Source organism: Odocoileus virginianus, chromosome 3 (genome assembly GCF_023699985.2).
Source record: "Odocoileus virginianus isolate 20LAN1187 ecotype Illinois chromosome 3, Ovbor_1.2, whole genome shotgun sequence".
Taxonomy (NCBI): domain Eukaryota; kingdom Metazoa; phylum Chordata; class Mammalia; order Artiodactyla; family Cervidae; genus Odocoileus; species Odocoileus virginianus.
In genome coordinates this window covers 82,902,744-82,916,876 of record NC_069676.1, presented here as the reverse complement: position 1 = coordinate 82,916,876, position 14,133 = coordinate 82,902,744, and the positions used below count along the sequence as shown (strand labels likewise).

The 14,133-nt window shown below is 41.0% G+C and overlaps 1 protein-coding gene across 16 annotated transcripts in view; it reads left to right on the top strand.

Annotated features, from left to right (window-relative positions):
• The window catches only part of MEF2C (myocyte enhancer factor 2C), a 173,830-nt gene that overhangs the window by 126,799 nt on the left and 32,898 nt on the right, over positions 1 to 14,133 (top strand). For 8 of the 16 annotated variants that reach the window (XM_020875436.2, XM_020875435.2, XM_020875442.2 and 5 more), the window contains 2 exons: positions 2,146 to 2,289; positions 12,406 to 12,592. In XM_020875436.2, coding sequence (XP_020731095.1) covers positions 2,146 to 2,289; positions 12,406 to 12,592 — 331 coding nt within the window. Of the gene's footprint in view, positions 1 to 2,145; positions 2,290 to 2,348; positions 2,487 to 12,405; positions 12,593 to 14,133 lie in introns of all 16 variants that reach the window. The other 8 variants (XM_070465797.1, XM_070465796.1, XM_070465799.1 and 5 more) reach the window with 3 other exon arrangements.

Sequence of the window (14,133 nt, the reverse complement as noted above, 5' to 3'; positions counted from 1 at the left end):
CAGAAATTATTCTTAAAAGCTCAAGGACATGTAGAGATCAAAGTGGAACCACATCATAATACAAATAGTCATCACCGGGAAGAATGTTTTTGCAGTTGAGATAATGCCAATGAAAGAGTTTAAAACATAGGAAGTTAAATTAGCAAATGAAGTTGTTATTCTAATATATTGTGACAGCCTCAATAGTATTATTGCAGGAACCCTCTGGAAGTACTTATTCTGGGTGGAAAAATGATAGCTATAGATCCATGATGGGGGACAGGTGGCCCCACCAATTATAAATTCCCCAAGATTGTAAATGTACATTTTATCATCGTGTGTCAAAATATTCATTTTAATATTCAAACATTTTACCACATAATAAGCCGTAACCATATGTTTATTTATTATATTATATCAGTATAACATTAATAAATATTTACATAGACACAGTGTATCATAGATGTATTCAAAATGGTAGCTCTCAGTTTGATTTTAAGTGAATATCTGTAGTGCCTCAAATTAATTTTTAAAGCGTTACATTTGTATTACACATCAATAAGAGCCAAGGAGTTTAAATTTTTAAGACTGACACCCCCTTTTTAACTCATGTTGTTTTATTTATTTTTCCCAATCGCATGAATTAAAAATGGAGTGTTATCTCAGTTTTGAATTCCTTAGCTTGATGTTGCAGCTCCTGCTTTGTTTGTATGTGCATTTGATCTTTAATAAAGATGAGCTCTGCTGAACTTTCCATTAATGAGAGACACTTAGGTACACAGCTCTTTAGAAACGATTTGGTAGTACTGGGAAAATTCAGAGAAGTTGCTAGTCTGTTAATAGTGTACATGGCAAGCTGTGTGATTGATTATCAGAAGTTTTATAATCTCTAAAAACGTAACTCTCTCTGTAAATTGGGATTGTGTCCAATTAAGTTGACAACCATCAATTTTTTAAAAAGAAAAAAAAGTAAAAACTCAGGACTCCTGACTCATACTTTTCCTGTTACAGTGTTACATGAGTGTTTATCGCTGTGTGACAGCTGAGACCAGACCAGACACAGGAGGTTGGAGATGAGGCACCGAGTTTCCACTTCCGTGTGTCAGGAGGCAGTCGCAGGGTGATCCTCCTGAGCTTCAGCCAGGAGGATCTTGTGCTAGTTTGGTGGTCATTGACCTGGTTACCTCTCTGCGTGTTCTTTGACTTCCTTACTTAGCTCATGATAATGAAACCCTAGGGCTTTCCTGGTGGCTCAGGCGGTAAAGAATCTGCCTGCAATGCAGGAGACCTGAGTTTGATCCCTGGGTCAGGAAGATCCCCTGGAGAAGGCGATGGCAACCCACTCCAGTATTCTTGCCTGGAGAATCCCATGGATGGAGAAGCCTGGTGGGCACGGTCCTCGGGGTCGCGAAGAGTCGGACACGACTGAGCGACGCACACACACTTCTTCCTTCCTGATGAAGCTCCCCTCTCAGCTGTGTTCACTTTTCTTTCAGCCTCTGTTCAGGCTGACAGCTTCTCAGTATTATCCATTTGAGTGCAAATTTTCACATACAGAACTCTAACCAGAGTAAACGAAGGTGATTCTCCTTTTGATCACAGTGTCTAAACACTCTTAATGGGTACTTCGGGAGAATGTTAGCTGGATTCTCTTACCGCCTTTTGCTGTCAAATGCATATCCACAGGTGGGGTGCAGGACGCTTTTAGTGCCAATCATTATGTTCAACTCCAACTGGGGATCTCTTTCCACCGTTTCTGCTTTTGTCATGATCACATTTCAGAAATCATTGTGTAACGCCCTAACTTCTAATTTTTCTGTGGGAAAATAGTGTTGCAATTTGCCCCCTTGTATTCTTCTGTGATTGTCTCTCACTAGATATTGGGAGCACGTATGCATTCCAGATCATGGAACTTCAACCCTCATCCCATCTTTCGTTTGTTGAATTTGGTTTCAGAAGGAATATTTCCCTTTTACTGTTTTTTCTTGAGTAGTCATGAGTGCCCTGTTAAAATGACTCACCATTTCTCTCTACAGTTGCTTTACCCTCATGTACTATAGCCCATGTAATAACCTAAAATACTGGCAAGCTTGAACGTCTGTGACACCCCGGAATGTCTTTTACAGCCTTTGTCTAGGTTTGAACTTTCCAAATTATGTATTTCAGACGTTGAGAAAGAAGGGCCTTAATGGCTGTGACAGCCCAGATCCTGATGCAGACGACTCAGTAGGTCACAGCCCTGAGTCTGAGGACAAGTACAGGAAAATTAACGAAGATATTGATCTAATGATCAGCAGGCAAAGATTGTGTGTAAGTACTCAAAACACCCTTCATTTTTTTTACTCTTGATATTTCTCTGAACCTGGCAGGCCTTGAACAAGAAAGAGAACAAAGGCTGTGAAAGCCCCGACCCCGACTCCTCTTATGCACTCACCCCACGCACTGAAGAAAAATACAAAAAAATTAATGAAGAATTTGATAATATGATCAAGAGCCATAAAATTCCTGTAAGTACCAAAGGTAGATGGCTGGTCTGCTGATAACTGCTGCAGTAACATCCCTTAACCCTTTCAGTGAGGGCTTTCTCTCAGCAACACTGCAAAGGCAAACCCAGAAAATAGCCATCTCACTCCAAGGGCCCTTCACTTGGAGAGCAAACCTTCAGGAAGTTACGTCATCGAAACGATGTGCCACCCAGAAGTTCGTTCGGAGGTAGCAAGTTCACAGGAGGAAGAGAAAGATCTTGGTGACCCACCCAGAATTTACACAATCTCTTAAACACACAGTCCACACAAATCACCAGGCACTCGCGAATACCAGAGTCTCCTTCTGAACGAGGACTGACTATAAAATAGATATATTTTAACTGAGATCAGATACACGGGTGAGACGGCTGTTCTCTCGTGTAAACTGCCGCTCATCAGCTCATCCCCCAAGTAGAAGCTTGTTCTTGAGTGAAGCTTCCACCCTCTCCCTAAACATGAAATTCAGCAGCAGCACTGAAGGGTTAAAGCTAATGCTCGCTGCAGGGAAGCAGAGTGCATGACAACCTAACGGTAAGATTTCAACATGTTTGTGTGCTGGGGTGATGTTACAGCTTTATCAGAATATTCGCTTTGCCTACATCAACATTTTCCATGCTTTAACATTTGGCTAAATTTTGTCTTAACCAAGTCAAAAAATTCCTAACAATCAATCATATGCCTTGCCAGATATTTAAGAGAAATAACTCTGCATGTATTATTTTGTTTGCCCACATATTATAGAGGGGGAAAGTACATACCTTTTATTCTGTCATCAATCAAGTGATGTTCATTTTGTGACATAAAGTGTTACAACTTGAGGTTCACATACTTACTGAGTAATGAATGTTCGTGTCTGAACCTTCACTGTATACAAGCTCCCCAGTAGGTATTTAATTCCTTTCTCAAAAAAGTACACTTTCTCTAAGTTAGGGAAACATCTGAAACCTGAGGATTGAGAGAGACTCGTGAAAACAGGCCTCAGCAATTACAGGTGCAAATATTTGAGGACAAAAGCTCCAGGCCAAACCCACAATGACACTCACAAGATAAAGTAACGCTCTGCACATAGTAGGTGCACAATCAGCCCATGTTGGATTAAACGGAACACTTAAAACTTATTTATAAAATGTATGCTTGTTAAACTTTATGTCCTCATAAATAGACGTCTGCTGCTTTTGTTCAATGAAATAATGTCCACAGGAAATCTTTTGTTGAGTCAGAATTATTAATACTCTCTATCATGAAGGAAAGCTAACTGCTGTAAACTCTTAAAGGCTTCGTAAGACCGAGTACCGCATACAGCACTTCCACAGTGGGCGCTTGGTCAAATGAAACATTTCCTATCAGAGGCAGCAATGCATATTTGCTACAGCCAGAATTCTTAAATGAAATCTCCTGAGATTTTATTGCCCAGCAGAAGGAAAGAAGGCGCTCCTCTGGGCCAAGTTTTAGTTGCTATGGCCTGAGTTTCTCTCACTATATAATATGCTAGTTGAGAGCTGCTGGGCGCATTTGTGAATGTTAAGATTTTAAGGTGAAGCACGTTAGGTGTCTCAGGAGGAATGCCCAGCACGGTGAGGAGAGGGGAGTGTGTGTAGAACTGGCAGTCACTCTCCATGTGTGTGTGGAGCGTTAACCTCCAGAGATCTGGGAGGATGCCCATGTTTGCACATTGGATCATTTCCCCTGTGCTCTAGGGGGAAAGAGGTGTAATGCATACCTGGGTTCCCTCACCATATTTCATCCTGTCGTGCAAAGAGTTCAAAATCAGGATACATGATTTCTTAAGAGGTGCAGTGGCGTGCGGCAGGGGATGGAAAACCACATTAGAGCTCACAGGCAGAGCTGTGAGAAGGAGCCACAGAGCTCCGGGCCGGGCCTGCAAGTCCCCGTTTCTTGAGTAAGTGCTTCAGTCTCCACGATGAAAAGCCCCGTTTTCGCACATCGCGTTCAGTGGCTGGAAGTAAATTTTGCCGAAAGTTTCCACAGCTGCTAAAACATTTACAGCAGGGCTAGGACACTCTGCCCTTTGTATGGAGAGAGTGTCTCTGCCTCTCTGAAAACATTGCAAGGGTGTTTTTCTATTCCAGAGACCCAGGTTGAAGAGTTTTCCCTTCTCAGATCGAGAATTTAATATTGCAGTCACCTGTTGGTACCATCTCATTTTTGCCCATATTCCTCAATGACGTGAAATCATTCATGGCTGATTTGGAATCCTGTCGACCAGCATTTCCTCATGTGGGGTTTGCCATGGTTCATGCTGGGTTTCACAGCGAGAAAAAAAACAGGTCCATTTGAGGAACCAGGAATTAGGAAATGGCCTGACAGGAGGAGCGGGCAAGTGCAAGACGGGTTGAGAGGGACCAGGAAGGGAGGAAGTGGAAATAGTATGGGTGATTTTCTTCAAATAATGAACTATGAAGAGCGAGAAAGAAGACTGTAACTAGGATTGAGGAGGGAGGTGGAAAAAGTACTTGAGGTGATTCATATGCCGAGGAGGAACACTTAAAGGAAGGAAAAGATTGGACGCGTAGATAAAATGGGGATAAAATGGCGAAGCTTCTCAAGGAAGGGCTGAGAACCGGAAGGATTCGCAGATGTAGTCGGAGTGGGCGGGGGAGAGGGAAGTTGAGAGGATGGCCACCTGATGACCTCTGTTTTTATACTGAATTCAGCTTCTGTAGCTCTGAGGCGGGGAAGCAGGTGCATGAGAGACGGCCACGGGGACGCCCACGGGTGTAGACCTTGTGAGGAGCTGCAGGTGGAGGGGGTCACTGACCACAGTCGTGGGGCGGCCTGGAGGGGGTTTGGATACAGCAAGCGAGGTCGCTGGGCTTCCCTGGGGGTTCAGTCGGTAAAGAGTCCGCCTTCAAGGCAGGAGACTGGGGTTCGATCCCTGGGTCAGGAAGATCCCCTGGAGGAGGGCATGGCAACCCACTCCAGCATTCTTGCCTGGAGAATCCCATGGACAGAGGGGCCTGGCGGGCAACCCACTCCAGCATTCTTGCCTGGAGAATCCCATGGACAGAGGAGCCTGGCGGGCTACAGCCCATGAGGTCACCAAGACTCAGACACGACAGAAACGACTGAGCACGCACGCCCGCCAAGTCTAGTCGCTGGTCATCAGCGTTGTGGGATTCCTTTCTCTGCTAGCTCTCAGCAGGCTGGTCATGGTTGTTCAGAAGTTGAGAATGTCAGCTGTGGCCCCCAAAAAGAATTCCGTTCAGTCATTCCCATTAAATGAAAGAGGGCCTATTAACTAAAAATACTTTATTAAAAATATTTTATTGGACTTTTCCTTGCGGTACGTTTGGGAAATCATGGGTTTTGGATAAGAGTTCAGATACCTTTCTGACCGCAGTGACTCACTTTGCTAACCATGATCCATTTGTTCAGGGATAGAAACTAAAAATTGTTTAGCTCTCATGCCTGCATCCCTACATCCAGGGCCGGCGGCACGGGTGTGTGACCTGTACTATTACACAGGGCCCTGCTCCCCTGGGTCCACGCCCGCTTAAGCACTGTGCATCCCCATCTTGAAATTCTTAGCAATTTTTTAACAAGGGCCCCACATTTTCATTTTGCCCAGAGCCCTGCAAATTATACAGCCAGTCCTACTTATATCATCTTATTTAATCACCCAAAATTCTCTCTTCTTTCCTTTCTTGGGGGATTCTAAAATTTGGAGCCTGCCCCCGAAATCTTTGCAAGTTTGAAGTCTTTAATGACATTTTGGCTTTCATTTTTTTTCAACAAAATTTTTTAAAATTTAGATGCTGTTTTTTGTTTCTTTGTTTTGGCTGTGCCAGGTCGTCCTAGCGGCACACAGGATATTTAGTTGTGGCATGTGGAATCTGCTTCACCGATCAGGGATCAAACCTGGGCCCCCTGCACTGGGAGTGTGGAGTCCTAGCCACTGGACCACCAGGGAAATACCTAGATGCTTTTAAGTTCCTTAATTTTGAAAAGTTGAGAAGAAAAAGAAAAAATGCCAATTTCTTATAAACATGGGTACATTGTTATAACCATTTCCTAAGACACCTAGAGTTGATGGGTCTCTTTTTTGGATGCAGCTGCTTCAGGTCCCACATAGGGTCAAGGGAGATCAAATGACTTGCCTGCTTAAGTTGCAGTTTATTATACTACCTGGACTGCAACTAAGATTTCTGATACAAAGGCTGATGTTCTTTCTGATTCTCTGAGACACCTTGTCACTATGGTCAAATTTAAGCTTATGATGTGATTTCAAAATTATTTAGCCAGTTTCTGATACAGATAAGGAAACAAAACAAAAGATGAAATGCAATGGATGTTACCATGTTTTATGAATTGTGAATTTTTGAAGTATGCTTGACTTCCTGAAAGGTGACGCTAGTGGTAAAGAACCCACTTGCCAATACAGGAATCATAAGAAATGCAGGTTCGATCCCTAGGTTTGGAATGATCCCCTGGATCATTACAGGGGATGATGGCATGGCAACCCACTCCAGTATTCTTGCCTGGAGAATCCCATGGACAGAGGAGCTTGGTGGGCTACAGTCCATGGAGTCACAAAGATTTGGACACAACTGAATCAACTTAGCATTCATGCATGCCAGTATCAGAATTATATCTGACTTCTGTCTAGCCAGTCACAAGAGAGTTTTATAATAACTCTCATCAAATTGTTTATAGCCCAGAATCCCAGAATTTGACTTGGGGATGATAGAGGTAAAAAGGAGTAGAGAGACTTTTACCAAATTGGTTAGTAGAATGGTTCAGAATTCATTAAATGATTATTAACCATCCTCTTTATTTTGAATATGCAAATAATCACAGGGTAGGGGAAGGTACTGGCTTTGTTCTCTACTGAGACACGGTCAGTATTCTGTAGAATATTCAGGGGAGAAGTAGTCTTGTAGTGGGGTCCTTAGGTATCCAGTTAAACATTTATAAATAGTAATAATGAATACAGAGTAAAACATTTGTAAGCAAAAGAGAGCTTTAAAATGTGAAATCTGAGTAAATGTGAACAAGGGGAGTCTTTAAGGTGTGTTTTTTCCCAAAGCCTCATCCCACCTTGGCATCAGCAGGCATAAGCACATACCCTAACGTGATGTTCAGCCATGTCCCATAAGAATCCATTTAGTCTGTTATGTTCCTGGTCCATAAATAATAAGCTTCTCACATGCAGCCCACACTCACGTCACAGTATGATTTCTGACCAAAATATTTTATTTCTATTCAAAAATGTATACCGTGTTGCACAGTCATTTAGTAGCAAAACCAACAGGCTCAGTCACTTGTTAGACATCCTTGGATCACTTACTTAATCTCACCAATTTAAAAAGGAAGGTTTATATTTGTAGTGAAGGGATGTTGGAAGCTTCAATCATGTTGTGTATGAAAATTATGGCATAGTGCTTGCTCAATAAATAATACACAGTAAGTTGTTGTAACATTACTTTTACATTCATATAGTATCTTCCTAAAAATTCTTTGAATGAAAATATTCAATTAGTACAATAAAAAGTGGGCTAGGCTATGTACTACCTCATAGCAAAAGAGCTTTAGCATCTGATAAAAGGGGACATTAAGTGGCCAATATCTTAATTGATCTTATAAAAGAAGAGAAAGCAATCAGGAGATGGGTGGGAGCAGGAGCAGGATTAAATAGAGTGGTCAGGGTGGGCTTCCTTGAGAAGACTAGCTTTTTTTAAATTTTATTTTATTCAAGGGTAGTTAATTTACAATGTTGTGTTAACTTCTACTGTACAGGAGAGTGACTCAGTTATATATATATTCTTTTTCATATTCTTTCCCATTATGGTTTATCACAGGATGTTGAATGTAGTTGCCCATGCTATACAGTGAACCTTGTTGTTGACCCATTGTATATATGATTTTTTTGCATCAGCTAATCCCAAACTCCCAATTCTTCCCTCCTCTTTCCCCTCTCCCCCTTGGCAACCACAAGTCCGTTCTTGATGTAAAAGACCAGATTTTGAGCAGAAATTTGAAGAAAGTGATGGAGTTAAACAGAGAAATAAGACAAGAATGAGGGAGGGGAGAACAGGATGGCAGGAAATCAGTTATGGAGCCTGATGAAAACTGGAATTAGGACCCTGTGGAACATAGGGAGAAGTTGGACTTTGCTACAACTAGGATGAGAGTTCACACAAGGTTTGGAATAGAGAAGTGCCGTCACCTGATTTATGCTTCTAAAGGATCTATCTGATTGCAGGGTTGAAAATAAAAGGGAGGGCAAGGATAGAAGCAGGTAGCTATGAGCAGGTGACTGCAGTGATCAAGGCAAGAGATGATGGTGCTAGAGTCAGCCATTGGAAGGTGAGAGGTGGTTGGAGGTTATATGTGAAAGTTAAGCCAATAGTGTTTCCGGGTAGACTGAAAGTGAATTATGGGAGAAAGAGAAGATTCAGGGATGACTCCAGAACTTTATTCTGTGCAAGGGAAAGCATTGAGCTGCCATCAGCTGAAGATGGGAAGAGCTAGACTGGGACTAGTTTTGAGATGCTTATCAGACACTTAAATAGAAATATTTAGAGTGTAGCTGAATATGCAAGTTTGGAATCAGGAGAGAGATCCGAGCTAGAACTAGAAAAAGGACCGTGGTACTCTTTCATTCGAGTTTCCCAGGTGATGCTAGCAGTAGGGTTCAATCCCCAGGTCAGAAAGACCCCCTGGAGGAGGGCATGGTCACCACCCCAGTATTCCTCCCTGGAAAATCCCATGGACAGAAGAGCCTGGGAGACTATGGTCCACCAGGTCGTGGAGAGTCATACACGACTGAGCACACACTCTTACATTCGCAGAGCAGGGAGAAGAGGATGAGCAAGAAACCAAGGCTGAGAAGGAGCAGCTATCGAAATAGGAGGGAAAGTCCAGGGTTGTGGAAGGGGAGGAAGTTTATCAAGAATCAGTGATCAACTGCGTCCCTGTTGAGAACTAAGAAGTTACTGTTGGATTTAGCAATCTGAAGGTTATTCATGACAATGACAAGAACAGTTTTAGTGAAGTGGTGAGGAGAACTTTTTTTAATGGAGTGAGTTGAGAGAAAGAAAGCAGTGTGCCAGATTTCCAACCCAGGTCACAAGAGCAGAACTGTCACTGGTGACATGATTTTCCAAAGTTCCCTACCAAACAAAGTGGAACATTCCCTCACCATACACAGTAATTGCATTTCTTGGAATTTCAGTGCATTAAAAAAAAAAATCTGTGTTTCAGTGTATTAAAAATACCGTGTGTTTGCAGAACAAAGTTAGTTCTGACTCAGATGATTATTAAAAAGGTTTTTCATACACATGAAATGTCCAGTGGAGCATTTGAAGGTGGGATGGGATAAGAGACAATTCTTTGGTGTGTACAACTGTCCCACATATAATAGGATATACAGCACATCATATTGGGGTTTCCCTGGTAACTCAGTCGGTAAAGAATCTGCCTGCAGTGCAGCAGACCTGGGTTCAATCCCAGGGTCAGGAAGATCCCCTGGAGAAGGAAATGGCAACCCACTCTAGTATTCTTGCCTGGAAAATCCCGTGGACAGAGAAGCCTGGCGGGCTACAGTCCATGGGATTGCAAGAGTTGAACCCAACTGAGCAACTAAACCACCACCACAGCGTATCTACCAACCAGGAGAATACCAGCGCAGTCAGTGACACCCGCAAGTTCCCAGAGTGCCCCCCAAGGAGACAGTCCACCGGCAGTGTACCACAATTCTAGATCTAGAGTTACTCCTGTGGATCTAGTGGAAAACAGATGGCAGACTCAGAAGGGGAATGGAAGAGAGCTCAGTGAAGGGTCTATTTACAGATGGGGAGAGATCAGGCACGCTGCAGTCCATGGGGTCGCAAGGAGCCGGACACTACTGAGCGAGTGAACAGAACTGAGATCAGGTAAACTCAAGAAATTGTGAAGTACCTTAGGGCTTCCAACCTGGAAGCTGTTAGCATACGTAGGCCTGAAGGAGCGAAAGGAGGAAGAATTTATCAGAGCACAGTAAGATCTGTGTCACGGGAAAGAGGACCAAAAGGGAGGTGTGCTGTTCGCTAGGGGAAGGCAGCCTCTGCCGTCCTCTGGCCCAGCAAGAGGGGAACTATATCCGGACCTCTCTCCTCTGACTCTCTGTACTTCTGCCGGTGCCTTCATTGGCCCAGGTGAAGCCGGAGGGCCAGGGGAATGTGCTGGATGCAGTCTGGGACATCAGTCTCCTGGGCCCAGAGCAGTGGAGAGGGGGTCAGGGTAAATGGAGAAGTCCTGGAAGGTTACTTTGTTTTCTCAAGTGTGCTAGAATAATTCCTATTTGGCCTTTTAATAAGGGAATGCAGTATTTTATTTACTCTCTAGACATTTATTTTACAGCATATACTAATTTTTTTGTTGTTTAAAGACTTTGGGAATCGGGGAACATAATCATTCTTTGATGTCTTATCAAACATTCATATTCAATGACATCATGGTGTTTATCCAAAATTATTTTTGTTACCCTATTTACAACAGATAAAGCTTAATTTAAAAAAAATCTGTGTTAATATAACACTTGGACACTTTTATTTCCCTCTAAATCAATGAAGGATCAAAGACATGTAAATGAAAAGAGTTAATGACGCATTTGTTCTTATCAGTATTGCCTTGTCCAGATCAGGGAAGAAAAGAAAAATAGGACAAATAAAGAATAAGGGAGCAGAAGCAGAGAAAGAGGACAGTGTTGTAATTATCACCAGGATAAACAGAGAACTGCTGCAAAGCACAACATGTGATGCAGGCCAGCCGATCAACAAGAAATAAACAAAAAGAAAAAAACTTGATGTTAGGATTACAGAAAAAAATAGTAAGAAGAGAAAACTTTGAGCCGTCGGCACATATGCATTTAAATTTGTACAGTGGCTTATTAGAGACTCCCCGAGGGAATCTTCTGTGTAAACCCTAATAATACATACTAGATCCACACATCTATACATACACACACATATCCATTTTATATTAAGAATGCTGCATACTCTCACACCATGAGTCCTCTGGCAATGTATTCAAACAGGATTTTCATTTTTAATGTTAAAAATGAAAAAAAAGGAGGAGGGGAGGATATTTCAACTATGATTATCTAACAAATGCAAGCAGAAAAAAAAGCATGTGTGGGTTATATTGCCAAAATAATACCAAAAAATCAATAGTTGGGGTCTGAATTACTCTAATTAGACATCCACACAGGTCACTAAATGTTTGCAACTCTCTCATTGGAGATATAGGTCTTGCCATTTGTCAATGTCAGTATATCCCAAAAGGTGAAGTATGATGTATATTCTGAACTATCATTTTAAAATATGAATTATTGAATGATACATGCTCTGTTGAACCCTGTGTCTTAAAATGTCGATTATCTTTAGAGTTACTTTCAAAAGACAGACTTTTAAATATAATAATTAAAGTATATATGCTATTCACATGCCCGGAGATGATTTTATATCATTAAATTCTGCATAAATATGCTTCAATAAGCAATTAAACCAAAGGCTCCAGTGTGCATTTTAATCCCTTTTCTCTGTGAAGTCATCACAGTCATGTACCTTTGATCTTGCAGTCATTTCTGGCACCGGATTCAGATATCAGAAATGAACAATTACCACTTAATAGAATGGAATTCAAAGACAATGGAGTCTAATGAAATGGGTCTTTGTTTTAAACAAAAGTGAAACGTTTCCTAATAGTTGCAAAGAAACAGTTCTAAGCACATTAAAGAAATCAGTTTATGATCTGAACATCTTGAGAGCTCCTCTTAATGATCTTCTAGACACCAAGCGGTTTGGCATTTGAGATTTTTCCTGGAGAAGTGAGGCTGTCTGTACTGGGCTTTGTTTCTCTTCACTTCTTTTACCCGGGCTTGTTTTTCTTGCGCCTGCAGGCTGTCCCGCCTCCCAACTTTGAGATGCCAGTCTCCATCCCAGTGTCCAGCCACAACAGTTTGGTCTACAGCAACCCCGTCAGCTCACTGGGAAACCCCAACCTTTTGCCACTGGCCCACCCTTCTCTGCAGAGGAATAGTATGTCTCCTGGTGTAACACATCGACCTCCAAGTGCAGGTAACACAGGTATGTCCTCGTAATAACGCAACAGTGGCAAATCATTGGAAGGAGCTACCTTTGGCAAAGAAGGCTGTTTTTCCTGCAAGATACTGAGTGTTCCAGCTTTCCATTTGTTATGTTCCTTTATCACTTAATACCCATCCCCATCTAGGTCTTCCACATGGTAAAAACCTAACCCTTTAGCATATCTTTCAAAATCTTTCATGATCTGCAGTTGATATGTTTAGCCTATCACCCATCTCCTCAGTTGGCTGAATTTTAACCACATGCTTTCTCAAAGAGAAGGCCGAATATCCTGTCTCCATGCTTTGGTTTCTCCTCTTCTCTTGCCTAAAATGCCATTTTCCCTCTTCTAGCCAGATATCACCTTTTCTATGAATCATTTTCCCCTGTGTCCCTTGATAGCATTTATCTCATTTAGTTATTTATTATTTTGGTCAATTTTTTCTTTATCAATCCAGTAATTTATAGCACAGAGGACTTAAGGCAGAGAAGAAATGTGATGAAATAGCATAATTTATAAGAACTGTGAATTAAAAACAAAACTAGGTCAGAAATGAAGATGAGAGCGTATCACAAGGACATACACAACTGCCATAGATTTGTGTCTATGCTTCCAGGAAATTCTTATGGTTGTACAATTCAGTGTCTCAGAGAAAAGAAATCTTTGCTCAGGAAAAGTTTGTCCATTCTTAGAACTCAGATCAAGTGATACACCAGATGATATACTGTATTGAGTATGTGTGCATTTCCCCACTGGACTTATAGGACTCTGAAGGAAAGAATGTCCTCTTGCTTGTCAGGTTCACGGTAGGAACTCAGTAAATATGAGTTGAATATAACTGAATAAATCCTTCATATTTCTAAAATAAGCTCCAAAATTGAATTTCTAAATTGTATACAGCTAATCATTATACCCTTACATTTTATTTCTTAAAAAGCACTTAATAGAGAATTTTAATGTCTTAGACATATTTTTTTATTAAAAGTAATTTAACCACAGAATTTTTTTTTCAGAATACTTATATCTGCCTTAGAATTAAATGTGTATTACTTTTTAGTACAGAAACTTCATGTAGAGGATACAATCAGCCACATTAAAAAAATCTTGATAAATCTTGATATGTATAAAGAACTTATTATGCTATTATCCCTACTTCTGAATATGTTGAAATCTTTCATAAACATTTTCAATAACTATATGTATTCCTTTTAGATCATACTCAAATGCTGTTGAATTTCCTATTTGATGAACTCATGCTCATTTATTTAAAAAAAAAATCTCATGGTTTACTTCCAAAATATTTATTTGGTTGGAAATAATAAACTCTTTCCTAAAAAAGTAATGAACATTTTCTTCTAATTTCAAACCCAGTACCAAATAATCATAATAGCAATTAGAAAATAATCTAGCTAATATTCTGTTCTTTTAGCTAAATTTTATTCCTTAAGAAATAATTATTATATTCAGTATCTTTTTATTTTATTTTATTTTTTTTCAGTATCTTTTTAAAACATCCCAACTCCCATAAATAAAGATTGCCAAA